We start from the raw sequence: 22,293 nt of genomic DNA, 5'->3' as shown, positions 1-22,293 counted from the left end.
ACGGATTCGTGACGAGCGGATGCTTTGCCAACTAGACTACCCCACAGCCCTCAGAGTTTCCAGATTATGTGCGCCAATTACAATGGCAAAGTTGTAGCTGTAGTCAGCTTACCGGCACATCAGATACAATCAACGTTACCAGAGAACATAGAAGTATTGATATAGGACGGAGGAATAGATAATTATATATTTATAAGCGCCGTTATATGTAGACCTACGACAGTCGTAGCGCTAAGATCGCTTCCTGGATCGGCACACAGGATATCAAATCCAGGGGTTCTTGGTGCAGTGGGTAAATTACAAGGTTGAAACCAGGTTTACTAAGATATAGACATGATTATATGCCATTACTATTGTGGAAAGGTTTGGCTCAATCAAAAGTGTGAGATCTCTATTTGTAGTAGACAGAGCATGAATATTTGGTTCGTTCCAGGTGAAAATGTTTGTTTGTTGTTTAACGCCGCACTCAGCAATATTCTATGCTATATGACGGCGGTCTGTAAATAATCGAGTCCGGACCAGATAATCCAGTGATTGATATCATGAGCAATTGGGATCAATGACATGCATCAACCAAGTCAGCGAGACTGACCACCCGATCCCGTTAGTCGGCTCTTACGACAAGCATAGACGCATCTTACGGCAAGCATTGGTTGCTGAAGACCTATTCCACCCAGGATCTTCACGGGTCTCATGATCAGTAGTAATATTCCTTTTATTGTATACATGTTCAAAAGTAATTGTCCGGGAAATGGGTTTCCAGATAAACGAGGTTTCACTGTAATAATGTATATGTTCTTAAGTATATAAAGTGACAGAAAACATTTCCATAGTCATAAGAAAAGTCAATGTACGATACCGATTATATTATAAGCATGTGTTTATGAATCACCATTAAGTAGTGATGATACCAGGAATTCATGAAAATGTGTGGTATGATAGCCTAGTGATTAAAGCATTCGCTCGTCACGCCAAAAGCCCGGGTTTGATACCCAAAGTGGGTACAATGTGTGAGGCCCATGCTTGGAGATTCCCCGTCGAGATGTTGCTGGAATAAATGTTATGCACTTAATAAATATCCAATTGAAAAGGATAGAGACGAATAGCATCCATAATTATCTCGACGTTATTACTCATATCATGGTTGAGAAAACCCGATAACACCAGAAACATGAACCATACCTGATGTCAACAAAATGAATGCGGGTATCTTCATAGTCTAGCTTCTTCATCAGCTTCAAGTTGAGGCCATCGAACTCAAAGGTATCGTTCCACAGTCCCGTGACCTTGTACTCCGTCTTCTCCGCGCCGGGGAAGGCTCCGGTGAAGTTCTTTACGACATCGCCGACCGACGCATCCTCAGCTACCTTGGCCACGAACTGCGACACAAAGCGCGCCGTCTTGATCAGCTTTGACACCGTCTGTGTCACATCGATGATGACTCGGATCTTCCCCTCGGCGGTCCTCGGCGGGGTTCCCTGGTCAGCGGCAACTACGACGACGTCGAAATAGGAACTTGGCGTCCTCGCGCCGCTGTCGACGTGGACCGTCGTCAGCAAGACGCCGCTGACGGGGTTGACTGTGAACGCATCTGTTACGTTCTCGCCGTTTTCTGTTGAATGGATTATGTGGGAGTGAGATGGGTTTAGCGTGTGGTTGAAGAGCATTTTCTTATGGAAGGGGTGGGGTAGCCGAGTTGTCAAAGCGTTAGCTAGTCACGCCGGAACCCGGGTTTGATTCCCGACAAACAGATGCAAGAAGCACTTTGAGTCTGTGAGTGAAATGAATTTAACACCCAGTTAAACAATATTTCAGTTTTATCACGGCGTACCATATATTAAGGTCCTTTGGTATGACGCGGCTGGGGTTCGAACCACCGACCTTCCGCTCTTGGAGCAGACCTTATATCCACTAGACCACGGAGCGGTAGTTATTATGAGAATCAAAGTGTTTTCTTGTACCTCTATGGTAAATCATTGAATTTCATTGGTTAATACTTATCACGAAATGGTATATTCCAGTGCTGACCTAACAATGGAAACGTGTTTTGTTAAATCAATAACTGATATATTGACTTGTCACATGATCACCATTGACCTGTCACGTGATTATTATTGACTTCGTCTGCTAGGTAAGGACCTGGTGTCTGTTGGTGGCAATACACCTCCCCGATCTTTCTGAAGAATATTTCTTTAAAATGTTTGAGAACAGAAAGTTCAAATGAAGGTGAAATTAGGCTTATTAAACTAATTTCGGAATTAGAAAACAATCGATTGCACTTGACAAATTTGTTATGCGTAAAGAAGGACTCGGGCATCCTCAGAAGTCCGGTCCTCGAGTTTAAAAGTTCTTATTTTTCTGATCCTGGTAGTCACCCATGTGTTGAACATGCGCAGGAGGGTAAGTTTGCAAAGTGGACGCAACACGCTCCAGAACCCCGTTCCACAAAGCGATCTTAGGGCTAAAGTGATCGTAACTCCCATACTTAAACAAAGCCTACGATAGACGTAGCGCTATGATCGCGTTGTGGAACGAGAGCCAGAACCAATATTTACAGGCAGTTTGACCTTGGACTCAATTGTTGTCACTCAGTCATATTTATTGGGATCATTGCCATTCGTCACAACTCGCCCCTGTCCGTAAATTGCAAGGACGCTCGTCCCCTAACGATTAGTTTTGTGTGCAAAAACACAACCAACAGGACAATAAGTTCTTTAGTGTCTTTTGTGATTATTATTGCTTTTACCTATAGTTTTAGACATTTTAATTGATATATTTAGCAACGTGACTAACACAACACTTGTTTCACCATACTCAATGTCAACTGTGTGATATTAAGAAAAATATCAATCTAAACTTACAGAGCAATGGCGGGCAAGTTGACTAATCAGGTCGCTATTCCAGCCAGCGCGAGGACGAAACCACTTTGATAAAATGGCCACGACAGAGGCACGAGTCGCCATTCGGCTTGTCCCCGGAATGACACGAGTGGTCACGAATGGGATCACTACGCGAGTCTCGTCATCGCTGCTGTGTACGTTACCTGTGACAGCGGAAGTCAGGGAATAGACCAGGTGCCCGTCTTCGCCGCCATCTTGGTCTGTGGCAATGAATGTGCCCACTTCGGCCAGAGGCGTGTCAACTCCGAACAGCGACTTGTTAGGGAAATTGCCACCCGAATCAATGTCGGGCGTGCTCCAAACAGGAACATGCTCATTGTGAGATATAATCTAGACATAGAAAAGGTAAACATGACTTATAGTATAATTAAAACGCCCGAGCAAACAATTTAAGCTGGGTAACATTGACAATATACACCACGAATGAGAGGAAAGCTAGCGAATCCTCAGAGTCCCCAATTTGCAAACCATAGCAAAGTTTCTCGTTTGAATGAATAAGGTTCAACGCCACTTTCAGACGCAATCAAGCAATATTGTTTGTTTCTGTTGTTTGTTTGTTGTTTAACGCTGCACCCCAGCTATATGACGGGTGTGGGTAAATAATCGAGTCTGAACCAAACAATCCAGTAATTAACACAATGAGCATCGAGCCACGCAATTGGGAAACGATGACATGACTCAACCAAATCAGCGAGCCTGACCAACCGATCCCGTTAGTCGCCTCTTACGACAAGCATAGTCGCCTTTTACGGCAAGAACGGGTTGCTGAAGACCTATTAGGAGAACATCATAATGGCCTTGATTCATTGTACCTATGACGGACGTCGAAACCATATCTTCACTTCAGTCACGAGACTACCAAACCCCCCCGGAAAGTTTTGAAGTGAAATTTATGAATAAATACTATAACCGATATTCATTAAAAGATGTTGTACTTGAACAGTGAGTGAGTAAATGTTGCTTTAAGCCGCATCAGCAATATTCCAGCTATTCGCGGCTATATACTAGAACTGATATCATACAACAGCAATATATGACTGAATCTTGTTTAATGATGCGAGTAAAGAACCAGTAAACATTAACACACATTAAAATATTTAACCATCAACACGGATTGAACAATGATGAATGATGCCTTGAAACACGAACTGTTAATACAACCAGAAAACTTCAAAAAATATATCATCATCATTAAACATGAACATGTGGAGTTGCTTCCCTTAGTTGTGGCAGGCTCCTACGATCGTGGGTTGGAATCCCAGATTCGCCCTGATTACGATCCTTAGTTTTTCAGTACAGTGCCATGCTCGTGAGTTCATCAAAGTAGTAAACGTCTGAGATTTGCATCACATCAGCCTCCCCCCCCCCCACCCCGCACCCCCCACACCCCCCACCCCCACACACACACATACACACACCAAGCTTGCAAGCCGTGACACAGTAAACTACGTTTAAAACGAACACGCTTATAACGAACTGACCGACATAACGAACTTATAGTTTAGTCCTGGTCATTTGTTGTATATATGCTGTACATATGCTTATAACGAACTACGGTTATAACGAACTAAAATTAGTGGTCCCTTGAGTTCGTTATAACCGTAGTTTACTGTACAGCGAAAATACTGTGTAAAACACTTTTTCAGTCACTCACTCACTCACTCTACTTGTGACAACTGCCCCTGACTACAATGTCATGACTACAACTGTGCTTGACTACGACTGTGCTTGACTACAACTGTGCTTGACTACAACTGTGCTTGACTACAACTGTGCTTGACTACGACTGTGCTTGACTACAACTGTGCTTGACTACGACTGTCCTACTTGTGTGTTGACCCGTGAAGATCCGGAGTAGAATAGGTCTTCAGCAACCCATACTTGCCGCAAAAGGCGACTGCGCTTGTCGTAAAAGCATCGCGGTCAGGCTCGCTGACTTGGTTGATGCATGTCATCGATCCCAATTGCGTGAATCGATGCTCATGATCACTGGATTGTCTTGTCCAGACTCGATTATTGTACAGACCGCCGTCATATAGCTGGAATATTGCTGAGTGCGGCTTAAACAACAAACAAACAAACAAAAACTTGTGTGTTCGCGTACAAGCACTACATCTGTGGAGCTGCGAGTCACGCTGACACATGTTCTGACTCATTCAAAGGAAACGGAACCATTCCTCTCACCCTGTGCCAGTCATTACAGCTCTTCTGACCATGCGAGTGGTCCTACCTTAACGACTACCACTGCCTGTCCTGTCTTGGCTTGACCACTTTGAGGATGGTCCACCGCTTGAATGGTCACAGTGTGTTGATGATCAGAGATGCCGTCCTCGTAGTCCAACTGAGTTCCGTCTACATACAACTTGTCCCCTTCCAGGCTGAACAGGGGACTAGTGCTGCTTATCTGTAGGGTCACGTTGCCATTTGGGCCACGGTCAAGGTCACTGTAGGTAAGCTGGGCCACAAGTAGACCTGACCAAAAGTGAATTTCAATATTAGATATCTGCACCTAGTAACATAGAATCTATGTAAACAGACCCTTTTTTATTTCAATTATTTTGCTTTAGAGTCTATGTAATCTGAACTCTTTTGTATGCTAAAGTATATGTAATCTGGGACTTTTTAATATTAGAGTTTATGTAATTTTCAAACTATTTTTTATATTTATATCAGTCTGTTATCTGACAGTCATTTTATAAAAGCGTTTTTGTAATCTGACACTCTTTTTATATCAGAGGCTATGTAATCTGACATGCTTTTTATATCAGAGTTTATGTAATCTGACACTCTTTTAATGTCAGAGTTTATGTAATCTGACACTCTTTTAATATCAGAGTTTATGTAATCTGACAACCTTTTTTATATCAGAGCCTATGTAATTTGACACGCTTTTCATATCAGAGTTTATTTAATCTGACACTCTTTTTACATAAGAGTTTATGTAATCTGACACTCTTTTTATATCAGAGTTTATACACCAGCGTTTATGTAATCTGAAAGTCTTTTTATATCAGAGTCTACGTAATCTAACGCTCTTTTCATATCAGAGTTTATGTTATCTGAAAGTCTTTTGTTATCAGGGAATATGTAATCTGAAAGTCTTTTCATATCAGAGTTTATGTAATCTGACACTCTTTTTACATCAGAGTTTATGTAATCTGAAAGTCTTTTTATATCAGAGTTTATGTAATCTGACTCTCTTTTCATATCAGAGTTTATGTAATCTGACACTCTTTTTATCATAGAGGTTTTGTTATCTCGGTAATTCTTACTTTTTGTTGAATTTTCAGTTGCATTTGCTGATATCAGTGTCTGATCAAACTCGGGTACATTGTCATTGACATCAATAAACGTTATTGTGATGTTGGCTTCTTTCTTCTTGGCAGCTGAATCCTTGACCGAGACCATGAGGCTATCCAAAAAGGTCTTCGTAGTGTTAGACTCAATGTCCACCCGCTTCTTAAGTTGCATCACTCCCGTGTTCGGTTCAATGTCAAACAGGACACTGTCGTCACCTATGCAACAGTGAAATCTATATACTTAATAAACGATTACATCATCAATGGGGATACTGAGATCGAGTGTAACCATTCCGATGTTTGCATTTTAGCTATTCTCAATGCTGATTGGTCTGTTGAAGTGACATGACGTCACATTCATTCAGACAGTCAAGTGGTTGACATCATGAACATCGATCTACGCAATTAGAATACGATGACATGCAACAACCAAATCAGCGAGTCTCACCACCCAATTCCGTTAGTCACCTCTTACGACAAGCAGAGTCACCTTTTACGGCAAGCATAGGTTGGTGAAGACCTATTCTACCCCGGATCTTCATGGGTCCTAATGTTAATGATGTCGTCATCCGAACATTTCATGCGTTTTTCATAAATTTTCCTTCTTAAGGGATTATAAGAAATAAAAAATAATCTGCTTGAAGCTCTGAATTACGGAATTTATGTCCGTCGTGAACGAATGTTGTAAGTCCCTCGCCGAAAATCCACGGGTTGTACACCGTTCATTCACTCAGGACAGCTGACCAGCAATTCCTCTAAGCTAGTAGGTTTACATTTCATAACTTTTGAGATACAATCGAACATGCTCTGTCTTCCAAGATTTCAAAGAGAGTTATACAACTCTTGCTAAGAAGTTGTTTGATCAAGGCTACAACATTCAAGGCCTCAAAGGGTGTTATAGTAGACATGAGCATTTAAAAAAATTGACGTATCAGTAACAAACATTATGTCCGATGCAGTTCCATATTTTGACCCGTACCATATGTTTCCATGTCTTGGAGGTGAACAATTTACTTGCCTTTGCATGTGTTTGTGACGGGGTTTTAGTTGTAGTAGTAGTAGTACTACTACTACTACTACTACTAGTACTACTACTAGTACTACTACTAGTAGTAGTAGTAGTAGTAGTAGTAGTAGTAGTAGTAGTAGTTCTACATATTCCCAATGATGCTAGTTATTAATACAATTAAACGCATCACAGTGAAATGCGTTCATATTTCACGGATCTTCACGGGGACGCATCATGTGTAGCAATCACTAAATACCAATGCAAAGTCTATGGGTGAGTGGGTGAGTGAGTACAGTTTTACGCAGCTTTTAGAAATATTTCAGCAATGTCACGGTGGCGGACACCGAAACAGGCTTCACATATTGTACCGATGTGAGCAATCGAACCCGGACCTTCGGCATGACGAGCGAACCCCTAGGCTACCCCATCGCCCATGTAAAGTCGATGAAAGTCGACAGTTTCACGTTAAAGATTGTACAGTCACAGACTACACTGCAAATCACTTTTCAAGATTGTATGCGTGTCATTTGAAGTCGTTTTATGCGTTTGGATAAAATAGAAAGAAGTAAGTCCCAAAACAACTTTAAATTACAAAAATCTTAAAAGAGGAGTTCTGAATAATGTCATTAAAAATCACAATATGGTAAATCAAAATATATATACAGTTCCATATGTCTGCAAGCAGATATGAGTGAGTAGATTAATCTGATTCTGTCCATGGTGTTACAAAGTAATGGACTCCAGGACATACAAACCATGGGCTTTAAGTTAACCATCAACCGACGGTAATGACAAACAAATGGCCAGATGGCATGTGACAACATTTACTTCAAGTAGTCACACATACAAATACTCTCCATACTACAGCATGTAGAAAAATATATTCCTACTTTATTGTAATATGGGCGATCCATACTGAAGCGTTGCTGCCACTATCTTTGAGCAGTCTCATACTCGCAAGACGCTGACGACCTTATTGTCTAGGAGATGAATTAGTGCTGGTCAGAATAAAAATCCAATCTTTGATATTAATTGATACATCATCATGTATTCTACGAAACCCCTTTACTTGGTCACTGTGTCAGTCTACAATATTTACCAGAGAGTTCGAACGTCAGCGTATTATTGACCCCTCCTCCGAGTACAGTAAAGGGACTTGGTAAGGGGAGTCCAATGGGGTATTCTTCGGGTAATTCAAATCCTTTCCGGGCCTCCAAAACCAGCTCTGCACTTCCCCCTCCTCCGACTCCTCCTATTCCTCCAGCTCCTGCTCCGGCACCCCCGGTTCCTCCTCCAGCACCCCCAGCTCCTCCTCCGACTCCGGCTCCGGCTCCTGCTCCTCCTCCGACTTCTGCTCCAGCTCCAGCACCGGCTCCACCGGCTCCAGCTCCTCCCCCAGTTGTATTTGCACCCCCTGAACTGCTGTTCTGGTCAGCTGCACTCCCTATGATGGCCGTTGCTGCTACCTTGTGGACACCGTCCGATGCTCTGATGAACATACGGTCAACTCTCGTTAAACCAGTCTTCTAGTTATTTTGTTTGGCTATATATGGGTCCTTAATAAAATACGGGCATTCATAGCTCTTCATTTAACTGGCGACTCGGTGTCTTTCTTTGGCCACCTTAACGAGATTAGCACTTTCCAGAACATGGTGTATTTGAGTGTCGGTGTGTGTCTATTTACACATTCGTAATGATTTGGAATATGTATATTCATAACAACGAAACCTTAATATTAGATTGGGTCTTTTTGTTCGATGAGTTTATTGTTCACGTCAATCACAAAAAGTCTACAAGTTTCTAGCTTTTCAGAAAACTGTCCTTTTGTTCCATTTCGATTTCTTTAATATTTTATATCCATTTACAGACTCTTTCAGATTTCATTGATGAAGGAATGACACTAAGTAACTTTTACCTCCAAATTATCGACAACTCAATATAACAAACATATATAAAGAGTTAACTCCGTCCTTATACATTCCGTCCAGTAGTCCACACACACACACAGAGAGAGAGAGAGAGAGAGAGAGAGAGAGAGAGAGAGCACCGGCCCACGTTTCACAAAGCAAGCGTAGCGCTACGACTTCCTTCCGTCTATGTTAAAGTATGGGTGTTACGATCACCATAGCGTTACGACCGCTTTGTAGAGCAGGGCCCTGAATACACATACTGTTTAAATGCCTAAAAATATCATCTAAAGTGCCATTTTACGACATTAACTGATTTATTCTCGAATATGGGCCCACTTTTTATTTCATATAAATTGAAATCGCCATACTCGAAAGTAATCGTAAACCAAAAAAATCGATAACTCTAATTCTAGTTATCATTCTTTATAGATGTTTCATAGACCTATCAGTTATTCATTTCTGAATATATTACAGATACACAAATACCTCAATATCAAAACGTAAGATTTCCCACTGGCGATCGTACTAGCAGCCTTCAAGTCCTTGCCATCATACTGAAACAGGTCTTTGTACTGCCCTCCAAGGGTGAAGGTCATTTTGTCACCATCCGCGTCAGTCGCAGTGAAGGAGGCAACAACGTCTCCTTTACTCATGCCTTTCGTCAGGGGCAATTCAATCACGGTGTTGTTGAATGATGGTGGGTTGTCGTTGACGTTCGAGATGCGGATTCTAACAGATGCGGTAGTATTCCTGGGAGGGTTACCTGCGTCTGCCGCCATGAGTTTCAGATCATAGTACTCCTCCCCACCTGGTAGAAAACATAATGGTAGGGTTACAAGGATGGTGAGAAAACCTAAATCAAGCATTTAATCATCGTCAATACTTCGCAGGTTTGTGAACAGAACGTTCATCCATCACCTGTGAACACCCCTTTGTATAGTCGCTATTTTTAACCAACGAATGAAAACACGATCTGGTTCCAGCTCTATGGCAACCAGCAAGAATTCTGACCAATGAGCGCTCAGATAACATTCACAAACACTAGTATTATGTCTATTCGCACGATATCGTGCACTTAAAGAGTACATATGTACACGATATCGTGTAAATAACAGACAATTTATCACAAATGCACGATATCGTGTAAATAACAGACAATTTATCACAATATGCACGACATCGTGTAAATAACAGACAATTTATCACAATATGCACGACATCGTGTAAATAACAGACAATTTATCACAATATGCACGACATCGTGTAAATAACAGACACTTTATCACAATATGCACGACATCGTGTAAATAACAGACAATTCATCACAATATACACGATATCGTGTAAATAACAGACACTTTATCACAATATGCACGACATCGTGTAAATAACAGACACTTTATCACAATATGCACGACATCGTGTAAATAACAGACAATTTATCACAATATGCACGACATCGTGTAAATAACAGACAATTTATCACAATATGCACGACATCGTGTACATAACAGACAATTTATCACAATATGCACGACATCGTGTAAATAACAGACACTTTATCACAATATGCACGACATCGTGTAAATAACAGACACTTTATCACAATATGCACGACATCGTGTAAATAACAGACAATTTATCATTAATATACACGATATCGTGTAAATAACAGACACTTTATCACAATATACACGATATCGTGTAAATAACAGACAATTTATCACAATATGCACGACATCGTGTAAATAACAGACAATTTATCACAATATGCACGACATCGTGTAAATAACAGACACTTTATCACAATATGCACGACATCGTGTAAATAACAGACAATTCATCACAATATACACGATATCGTGTAAATAACAGACACTTTATCACAATATGCACGACATCGTGTAAATAACAGACAATTTATCACAATATGCACGACATCGTGTACATAACAGACAATTTATCACAATATGCACGATATCGTGTAAATAACAGACAATTTATCACAATATGCACGACATCGTGTAAATAACAGACACTTTATCACAATATGCACGACATCGTGTAAATAACAGACAATTTATCATTAATATACACGATATCGTGTAAATAACAGACACTTTATCACAATATACACGATATCGTGTAAATAACAGACAATTTATCACAATATGCACGACATCGTGTAAATAACAGACAATTTATCACAATATGCACGACATCGTGTAAATAACAGACAATTTATCACAATATGCACGACATCGTGTAAATAACAGACAATTCATCACAATATGCACGACATCGTGTAAATAACAAACAATTTATCACAATATGCACGACATCGTGTAAATAACAGAACTTTATCACAATATGCACGACATCGTGTAAATAACAGACAATTCATCACAATATGCACGACATCGTGTAAATGACAGACACTTTATCACAATATGTACGACATTGTGTAAATAACAGAACTTTAACCATAATATGCACGATATATCATGTAAATAATGAAACATTTACCATAATAAAGCACGATATCGTGGGAATAACAGCACACAATACTCACACGTTATGGTTTCACGGGTTATATTATTCGATCTATCAGCAGCGATTACGAACATTATATACAAGTACATGTTATCTTTGGGGGGTTTTCAGATTATGATGAAAATTATATTTTTGTGAGAACTGAGTCATTTCTCAAATGACCAAGAATACTGCTGTATTATTTTTGTAAAGAAGTTTTGTTATTTCATGCTACTGTATATTTTAGTTGTTTTGGATGTGCTCATTTACGTTCTTTTAGCAAAGAACATTCTTGATCATCTTTATCATAACAAAGAAATGTCTTCAGTATGGGATCTTAGTATGTCAAATTTAAGGTTAAGTAAGACTGAATACTTACCCTACATCTAAAGTCGGTCTCAAATATTTAGAAAAGAATGTTCAGGCATCTTATGGAGCCAAGAAATTGAACTCTTAAATTGAAATCCAAATGACAGTGCGACATACAGCCGTCTTGCTATTTACTCGGCGCATTCAATATGATGCAACGGTAGGGTTCACAAAGCTTTCAAGCACGGAGTGGGTTATACATGAACTCATTTCACTGACTGATTAAAAATAGACACGTTTCAGAACCACACAGAATATCTGCCGTTTTAGTGAGTGATTTTACGCCGCGTTTAGCCATATTCCAGCAATATCACGACAGGGGACACCAAAAATGGGTTCTAGGCATTGTACCCACGTGGGTAATCGAACGTGGGGATTCTGTGTGAAGAGCGAACGTTACAACCTTTACACTACCCACCCCTCTATCTGCCGTAGGCTAGAATTCAGCACTACAGTTTCGAGAGTTGAATGTATATATATACTATACAATGACCAAATATTACCTATTATTTTATAGTCTTCAAGCAATATTCCTTAATACTTTTAAGAGTTCTGTACGGCAGCAGAAGATGAACAAGCACTATATAATATGAATTTATTTCTGAAAAATAACATTTATAAGAGTTCTGTACTGCAGCAGCTGATGCACAGTAAAATATCAGTTCAACAGTTAAACCAAGTTTAACTGAATGTCCTGAAGCATCTAGGAATTCCTAACGCCTCTCTCGAAGTAGTCTTTTGGTCTCTGTAACCTTTGATCACTGACTACTGTGAAGCGGTTGTCGGGCACCGCGCAGATACTTAGACAAATAGAAACTGCATTCGACCTAAACACTTCTGAGAACAGGTCAAAGTTTTGTTTATACTCACCAGAAGGGTGTTACTGGTCCCCATAAAAAAGAAATTCAAGGATGGGGAAATATAATGAACACACAATGCCATTTAGAAAGTGGTCAAATGTAACAAATGTTATATTTGGGATAACACTTTCTTAGTAAAGTACTGATTCTAGTACTTGTTGGGGTTGAGTCCGGTCCGGGATTCGAACCCACACTGCTAGAGTGAGGCGCCTAATCGCCGGCACACAAAACCTAGGGAAATATGGTTTATTTGCTTGGTTTGAGGTCAGTTGTCTTTTCACACAAATGTCAGCAGATATGTATTTGTCATGACAACATATTTCATGTTAAAATATTTTTGTTTTCATTCTAGTCTGTATTTTCCTCTCTCAAAAAGCCTACTTTGATCAGATACATTATTTTAATTAGTTATTATCATTTTCAATGGACACGTCAGTCGCTTATTATTAAATCTGTATTTAAAGTCATTTAGAATTACCCGTTTTCCTCCTATTTGGGACCAACATACGTTTTCTTCTGTGAAGAGGTTTATCTTTATCATCTCCATATATTATACAAATAGAAACTTTTGATTTTGGAGACAAACCTTTTTGGTGGTCCAGATATACTACAGTAAACTACGGTTATAACGAACATGCTTATAACGAACTGACGGATATAACGAACTTACATTTTGAGTCCCGACTATTTGCTTTAGTTATGCTGTATATATGCTCATAACGAACTACGGTTATAACGAACTAAAATTAGTAGTCCCTTTGAGTTCGTTATAACCGAACTATACTGTATAAGGGAATAGGAGGGCTGGACTAAGCCACGTGAGGTGATGACAGCAGTACTCTTGTTAGTGAGTGAGTGTGTATAGTTTTACGCCGCTTTTAGCAATATTCCAGCACTATCACGGCGGGGGACACCAGAAATGGGCTTAACACATTGCACCCATGTCAGGAATGGAACCCGGGTCTTAGGCGTGACGAGCGAACGCTTTAACCACTAGCCTACCCGACCGCCCCTACGCTTGATAGACTCCATGGAGAGAGGATAGAGCTTAGGAAGAGGGCCAGTCAGTATTGCTCGTTTTTCAACCTTTGTCTGATGGTTGTAGAATCATTCGTGACCAACTCGAGTTATTCCGGAAAAGTCTTCTTGCAGGTTACGGAAAGGGGCGAGTGGTGACGAATGGTGAGAATGTGATTTTGTATTGATAATGACATCATGGTTTCGTATCAACTTGTTGGAATATAGGTCTATGGGGAATCAGCCACGACGGATCTCCATGCAATGTTAGTTATGAAATACGAGATCTAAATATTTCCAAATATCTTGGCTGTTTGAACCAAGGAAAACACTTACCGGTCCCTGTGTCGCTGTCGAGCACAGCTGCTGTTTTCAACTCGCCGGTCTTCACGTCTATCCAGAATGTGCTGTTGGTGGTCGAGCCTGACGCTGGAGACAGCAGGCGGTTAGGTGAAATAGGGTTTAAGGTCGTGTTCAAGATAAATGCACTGAAATTGCGTGTGTGTGTGTGTGTGTGTGTGTGTGTGTGTGTGTGTGTGTGTGTGTGTGTGTGTGTGTGTGTGTGTGTGTGTGTGTGTGTTGCTAGCCCAGTAAGATGCCATGGCGCAGTTTAACATGGATAAAAGCATTATAATGACTCCGAGCCGACCATTCCTTGTTTAATCCCCTGAATATATTAATATTTATTTTCAAAACAAATTTACAGAAATCAAATCAACAACTTAAAAATTTTAGATATATTTTTGTTTGTCTACAGTACTAGAAGAGAGAAAGTGGGTTTGTTAGTACCTATGTAAAACGAAGATCATTCTTCGTTAAGATTTGAATATTCTGAAGAAAAATTCGAATTCTCCCTTGAAAAAAATCCAAAACAAGGCATATTTCAATTCCTAAAATGTTTCAACGCGACAATGTCCTTTACAGTATTCTAGATTTTTGTTCCTATGTTAGTATCGACAGTTAGCTTACCTGTGGTAATAGACAATATGCTGTAACTAATTTTCCCATCCTCTCCTTTATCCTCGTCATTGGCTGTAACTATGACAACAGGGGACAGAGGAGCCGCATCTTCCGATAAAGTCATATCCGGGAAGGCATTGCTGCTGTTTAATTTCGGAGTAGACCAAACAGGGTCGTATTCATTTTTTGAGATTATCTGAAAACAATTGTCGTTGTAAGATGAATGGTAACTGACCGAAACTCGTGCAGTAAGCGCTTTTTACTGGCGTTAGAATTCACTAACACAATATGACACACTTGCTCGTATACTAATCTCTATGTATCACGTGTTTACTCTTCACAATGCTTCTTTGTAGGAGAAGTATGTCATAACTGATTACCTTTAAACGAATTGTGGCTGATCCCGTTTGAGGTTGCTCGAAGTCAGGCGTATCGACGGCCATAACCGTCAGCATCAATTCGTCATTGCCTTCCTCCATGGTTTCCAAGTCAATCATATCCCCGTTAACAAACAGATCAGTGTCATTCAGCTTGAAATACTTTACAGTCTCGTTCTCGCCAGCCAGGGAGTACACAACGTGGCCATTTCCACCGTAGTCGTTGTCGCTCGCCGACATTTGAAGCAGAAATGTCTCTAAATTGGAAAATATTGTTGTCAGTGGTTATGTTAGTATGGACTATCAGGGGGCACGGGTGGCACAGTCGTCTAAGGCGCCACGATACGCTGTGCAGAGTTGCGTCCCTTGGGCACGCCAGAAACCTATGATTGTGGCTTCGAATCCCGGTTCGCCCCAATTATGTTTCTAGGTTTGTCAGCACCATACCCGTGCTCGTGGGTTTCACCGAATTGATAAACGTCTGAGACCTGCATCACTTTGGGCTTTCCTCCCACATCAAGCTGGCACGCCGTGATATAACTGGAATACTTTTAAAAGCGGCGTTAAACCCAACTTACTCACTAGTATGGTCTATCACTGTGGCGAGAGCAGCACAAGTGGCCCAGTTGGCTAAGGCGCCGCTATTCACAGAGTTGCGTCCCTTCGGCATGCCAGAATCCTGTAATCGTGGATTCGATTCACAGACTCACCTTGATAATGATCCTTAATTTTGCATCACCAAACCGGGGGTTTGACCAAGTGGTACATTACGAGTGATACACTGCATGTAGTGCATTCTTGTTTAAATGGGCGTTTGACCAAACTCATTCAGCTACGGTGGTATGCTTATTTGCCCCCATGTTAGACTACTAGGAGTGACTGAATATGGTTTAACTTCGCAATATTCCAGCAATGTTACGGCGGGGGACTCCAGAAATCATCTTCCCGAGGCAAGAGAGTTAACTGACTATAAAAGTCCAGTTTCCACCCTTGCCAAACTAGGCTGGTATTATGGAGTTACATTTTGGCTGGACTAACGAGTCTGTGCATAGTCTAATCAAAATCGCGCAACGAAATCGAAATCCGGTTCGTAAATCCTGTCATGCAGATTTCGGTCGATTGCAAGATTTGCAAAGCGTGTGCACCGCCAACTCGTTGCCAATAGATATTTTTCAAATCTTTTCATGTTTTTAAACAAGGTGCTCACTTCGCGATGTAAGACCACAATATAGATCTTGATTATCGATACGTGATACGAGAGGTGGAATCTGATTGGTCAATAGGAGAGGCTTAGAAGGGACATAACTCATAATAACCACTGGTGGCGCTACGATCGAGCCCAGGAATTCCAACCTGGTTCGGCAAGGGTGGAAACTGGACTTTAAAGTCAGTTAACTCTCATGCCTCGGGAAGATGACCAGAAATGGGCTACAGACATTATACCCACGTAAGGAATCGAACCCGGACGTCTGGTGTGACGAGCGAACGCATTAACCACTAGACTACTCCACCGCCCGGGACAACTAGGATGCTTCATGCATACTTCTCTTTACATATCTATTCCTCATATTACTAGTATCTGGGTTGGTTGGTTGGTTGGTTTGTTGTTTAACGCCGCACTCAGCAATAGTCCAGCTTTATGACGGAGGTCTGTAAATAATCGAGTCTGGACCAGACAATCCAGTGATTTATATCAGGAGCATCGATTCACGCAATTGGGATCGATGACATGCATCAACCAAGTCAACGAGCCTGACCACCCGATCCCGTTAGTCGCCTTTTACGACAAGCATAGTCGCCTTTTACGGCAAGTATGGGTTGCTGAAGATCTATTCTACCCCGGATCTTCACGGGTCCATATTATCTGGGAGCAAAGGGGAGAGTGAAAAACGGCATAATGCCATGTGGGGCTAGTTTATTTATTGCCAGTGGTTAAAGCGTTCGCTCGTAACGCGGAGGATCCGGGTTCGAGTCCCGACATGGGTACAATGTATGAAGCCCATTTCTGTCCCCCGCCGTGATATTGCTGGAATATTGCTAAAAGCGGCGTAAAACCATACTCTTTCACTCACTCACGACAAAGAATACGAGTTCTCATAATTTACGAATTGAAATGGGAAGAGCATTGCCAGACATGACCGATTCTGTAAACAGTAAACTACGGTTATAACGAACACACTTATAACGAACTAACGGATATAACGAACATACTTTTTAGTCCCGACTATTTGCTGTATATATGTTTATAACGAACTACGGTTATAACGAACTAAAAATAATAGTCCCTTTGAGTTCGTTATAACCGTAGTTTACTGTATATTGAAAATCAGGGTACACAGAGGATGAGTATCCTTTCATACTTGTCTGTTCAGTATATTCTGATCTGAGAGAGAAATATTTGCCATTGAAATATGTAACGATGCCGTCGTTAAAGAAGTTTTATATATTAATGTCAAGTAAGCAAGAAGGTGGTGTTCATAGTATTATTGGTTATGGTGTCTTATGGTGAACCCAATATTTTTCTGCTAACCTAATATAACACCGATACGGCAACTAAAGACACCATAACGAATTTATCATGCCGAAAAGTTGACACTATTTGGTATCTTTGTCGTCATGTCAAAACCTAAAACTCAAAACTTAACACTTACAACCTAAGACGTTAAGGGTCAAAGGGAGACTACTCTTCAAACCTCAGAGGCCAAACCTTGTTGATAATTTTATCTTTATATAATCTTATTAAAGTCACGAACGTGATCCAAAAGACCAATCAGAGAGCAGAACTATTGACCCTACATGAGGCCGCATACCGTCAGTTATAACCAAGAGGGCTGTTACTGACCTACTATGAGACCGTATACCGTCAGTAACAGCCATCTTGGATTTTCCAACACCCATCTCACATATTTCTCATAAATATTCTGGAACAGAAATTCTTGCTTCGACACTGTTTTGTGTTTTAATATCATAACTTGTGATGTGCAAGGACATTAAAATTCTTCAAATTACGTTCGTGACTTTATTCATAAAGACTTAGTGAACATTGTCTACAAGTTTGGCCTCTAAAGTTTGAAGAGTAGCCTCCCTTTAACCCTTAACGTATTTGTACTGGGTTTAGAAGAGTACTGTGATATAGATACCATATAGTGAAAACTTTTCGGTATAATAAATTCGTTATGGTGTCTTAAGTTTCCGCATACGGTATCACACTAGGTTAGCAGAAAATATTGGGCACTCTCCCGATATTTATTCTACTAACCTAACATGACACCGCATGGCGTATTGCATATTGCCCACTCCATCTTGAACACATGACTGAAAAGGAGTCAGGATTCTACGAAAGCCTGTTAGGGCCATTTGTTTTTTGTTTTTTTTGTTTTTCGATACTCTCTTGAAATTTCAAGATTCTAAGTTGAAATTTCAAGATACTATCTTGAAATTTCAAGATACAGAAGTTGAAATTTTAAGATATTAAGTTGAAATCTCAGGATACTAAGTTGAAATTTCAAGATGCTATGTTGAAATTTCTAATTAGTATCTTGAAATTTCAACTTATTATCTTGAAATTTCAACTTCTGTATCTTGAAATTTCAAGATAGTATCTTAAGTTGAAATTTCAAGATTTATTATCTTGAAATTTCAACTTATTATCTTGAAATTTCAACTTCTGTATCTTGAAATTTCAAGATAGTATCTTGAAATTTCTACTTAATATCTTGAAATTTCAACTTGGTATCGAAAAAGAAAATGTCCCTAAAAGGCTTCCGTAGGATTCACCACTGATGGTTACTGACATCCAGTTGAGGACAGAGAGTGATGTGATAGTTTCAGTATCTACAACCTGTCATCTGCTCACTGGAGCGAGGGACTGGTGGCTAGTCGTTTTAAATGACTCATTCCCAAATCAGTAGGATTACAAAGAGAATATTATCCCCAGTTCACGAATGCCATTAAGGCGCAAACAATGTGATATTCGGGGAGGGGTGTTGCAGGGATTTTGTAAGGAGACTATACATTCTTTCAGCAACAGATGAAAAACCATTTAATTTTAATAGGAACGGCGAGCCGAAATAATTTTTTAAAGCATCTTGAAACACTGCATTTCGGGTGGCAGTCAACGTCTTTTCTCAACAGTCTGAAGCATAGTTATATTTTTCAAGCATTTTCTGGAACATACGGAAGCCCTTTAGGGTCATTGTTTTTTTCTAGTTTTTTTCGATACTGTCTTGAAATTTCAAAATACTAATATAAGTTGAAATTTCAAGATAATTCTAGTATATTGAAATTTCAAGATCCTAAGCTGAAATTTCAAGATATAGAAAGGGAAATTTCAAGATTCTAAGTTGAAATTTCAAGATACTATCTTGAAATTTCAACTTAGTTTCTTGAAATTCCAAGATAGTATCGATATATATATATATATATATATATATATATATATATATATAATGGCCCTAAAAGGCTTCCGTAGGACCTTGAAATTTCAAGATTATTCACTTTAAACGTATTTTTACATCTTAGGATGATAACTACCGTGGGAACAATTTATTTCTTCGATGAAAACCCAAGGCCCCCCACCCCCAGAACCCAAATTTAGGGTTCATATTGTGTGGGCATTTTCAGGGTGTTCTTAACTTCGTTAGTGCTGCCAGAAACATTTGTAGGTGAAATTGGTCATTTTAGTTTTATTAAAAATCCAAAGAAACCAAAAGACAAACGGATCAAATAATTACTTTCTTGTGTGTGAACATTTTCAAGAGTCATCAATGATAAAATGAATTTATTCTGACTATCATTGTTACTTTGAATGGTTATTTTCTGGCCCAATATGCTTCTCACCTCGCGTGGAGTTTTCAGTGATGTTCAGTTTATATATGTACTGTGAAAACTTCGGCGTGTTGTCGTTCACGTCCATGATGGTGATGTTCTTGGTGATGTTGCTCTCGTGGTTGAGGCTGTCAGTTACCCGAAATGTCAACCCGTTCAGCGAGAAGTGTCCCTGGCTGCCGTCATGGTCGATGCGGCGTTGAACCCGAAGAACGTTGTTGGACAGGTTCAAGTACTCGCTCTCTGGACCTTCAGTGGGTGAGATGAGTTTGAGAAAATGTTGGGGTTTTTTCAGTGTAGCATGATTAAAAGTTAGTACATAAACCGAGTAGCAAAAGAAACTATACCTCTCAGATCATGTTGTCCTATGTTTGAGTTTCAATTTCAAGGAGATATTAATTCCACTAAAATATTGTTTAACGGCGCTTTTTTGCAATATTTCAGCAATATCAAGGCGGGGACACCAGAAATGGGCTTCACACGTTGTACCCATGTGGGGAATCGAACTCGGATCTTCGGCGTGACGAGTGAACAGTTTAACCACATGGCTACCCCATCGCCCCACTAAAATATTAACTGTACTGACGCTCATTCAAAGAATATGTTTACATGGTTTCAGTTTTTGATATCATTTGATTTCAAATCTTTAAAAATCAAAACAAAATTGTCTGCTGGTGGATATTCTTTGACATCTTATCTTTGAAAATAATTTCAAACATGGTAGAAGTCAAGTGGTTGCAAAAATGAATTCATTCCTTACCCCAGCCTTCATTGAACCAATCTATTTTTGCACAAAATTACCCAGCCACAGAATACTTTTTTAAAACTGTTGCAGGAATGAGTGATGGTTGAACAGGCATTGAACACAATTTAACAATTCTTTCAACATTTAGTTACAAAATAAACAAACTCGGTATACTTTCTATTGTCCCTCAGTATATTATCAAATTACAGCAGTTGATTTGAGGGTTAAATCTATCCTAATGCGTTCTACAGAGCAATGTTATAGAGATTGGCTTTGAACTTTTGTGAGGGGCAGAATATCACTTTTTGCTCATTTAAGTTTCCGGAAACCTTTTTTTCACAACCCTTTCTTCGGAACACCCAGCATGCTCAACGAGCAGTTTCTTTTTTTCTCGTATATCATGAGACAAAATTATTTTTTGCAGTATTCTCTGAAAACAAGTTATTAATGTCTTTCAGCATATGTTTTTTGTCGTTATTATTTCTATACATTCCCGGGCCCACTCTAATTATTGATACCATAAAGTTTCTGGGTAGTCGAAGGGCTGTGCCAACGGTGTCGTGCCGGGTTAGCGAAAATTCAATTTTCTCTAGTATCAGTAAAGCGAAAACCCAAGTTGGGGTATTTGTCCTAAGAAGGCGAAAATGAGTAATTGCTATAAAAACACCGGATTACCGTAGTTTAGATTAGCGCCCCTGCTGTTACAAACAGAGGAGAGGAGAGGAGATTTACTAGAGAGTCAGAAAGAGAAGATATCGGCTGATTGACAACCGTCTTCAGGCTCTGAAAGACAATCTCGTCAACAACGTCATCGGCGACGTTGAGTACACAGATCACGTTGGTGACCTGATCCACTTGGAGTGAATGACTTGAACACAACGTGTATGCCAGTGCAACCGCAAATTTATTATAGAATGTATTTAGGAATTACCATTATATTTTAAGATATAAGTTATTGTTGTTTTTGTAGAAATTATAATGTACATCTATGAAATATTAAAGTATTAGAGTTATTAAATTTGTTAAATGTAAAGTACTTTTGTGCAACCATACTATACTTCAGCATCTAATAAATTACTACTGTAATTACGGTATACGCATTTCTGTGTTTTTCGTGTAATTTGAGAGTCCCGGTATAGCTATTTCCCTTGTTTACTGTAGCGGGACCAGTCTTACTGTAGCTTCACGAAAGCGAAGAGATTTTAGAGTTGATTATGGCTAGGTTTCGCTCTTCCGGCCCATAATCGTGCTAACGAACTGTCGCCTTTGTATTAGCCGTATCTTCCTTGTTAAAAGTACCCATCAAATGTTCATTCCAAGCTTCGCTTTATGCGAGAACGAGGCTTAAAATATTGTAGTGTTTAACCTGTGTGAGGTGTTTTCTGTCCATACGATCCTGTTTTATAAGAAAAATTCGAAATTAATGCGAAAAACGATAATTCCATTTGTGACGTTTCACTTTAGGTCTTTGCATTTGTGTATCGCTCG

At 39.8% G+C, this 22,293-nt stretch overlaps 1 protein-coding gene across 1 annotated transcript in view; it reads right to left on the bottom strand.

Moving 5' to 3' along the window:
* Positions 1-22,293, bottom strand: part of LOC139446262 (protocadherin Fat 3-like) — a 121,186-nt gene that overhangs the window by 85,907 nt on the left and 12,986 nt on the right. The window contains exons 6-15 of the mRNA XM_071227614.1: positions 20,073-20,309; positions 15,237-15,490; positions 14,866-15,052; positions 14,233-14,325; positions 9,605-9,926; positions 8,308-8,696; positions 6,173-6,415; positions 5,131-5,372; positions 3,044-3,230; positions 1,183-1,612 (exon numbers count right to left, since the gene is read on the bottom strand). Of these exons, the coding sequence (XP_071083715.1) occupies positions 1,183-1,612; positions 3,044-3,230; positions 5,131-5,372; positions 6,173-6,415; positions 8,308-8,696; positions 9,605-9,926; positions 14,233-14,325; positions 14,866-15,052; positions 15,237-15,490; positions 20,073-20,309 (2,584 nt within the window). The remainder of the gene's footprint in view (positions 1-1,182; positions 1,613-3,043; positions 3,231-5,130; positions 5,373-6,172; positions 6,416-8,307; positions 8,697-9,604; positions 9,927-14,232; positions 14,326-14,865; positions 15,053-15,236; positions 15,491-20,072; positions 20,310-22,293) is intronic.

Source organism: Haliotis cracherodii, unplaced genomic scaffold (genome assembly GCF_022045235.1).
Source record: "Haliotis cracherodii isolate W230 unplaced genomic scaffold, xgHalCrac1.p SCAF_6, whole genome shotgun sequence".
Classification (NCBI taxonomy): Eukaryota; Metazoa; Mollusca; class Gastropoda; order Lepetellida; family Haliotidae; genus Haliotis; species Haliotis cracherodii.
The sequence above is the reverse complement of the archived record's forward strand: the minus strand, read 5'-3'. Positions and strand labels throughout refer to the sequence as shown.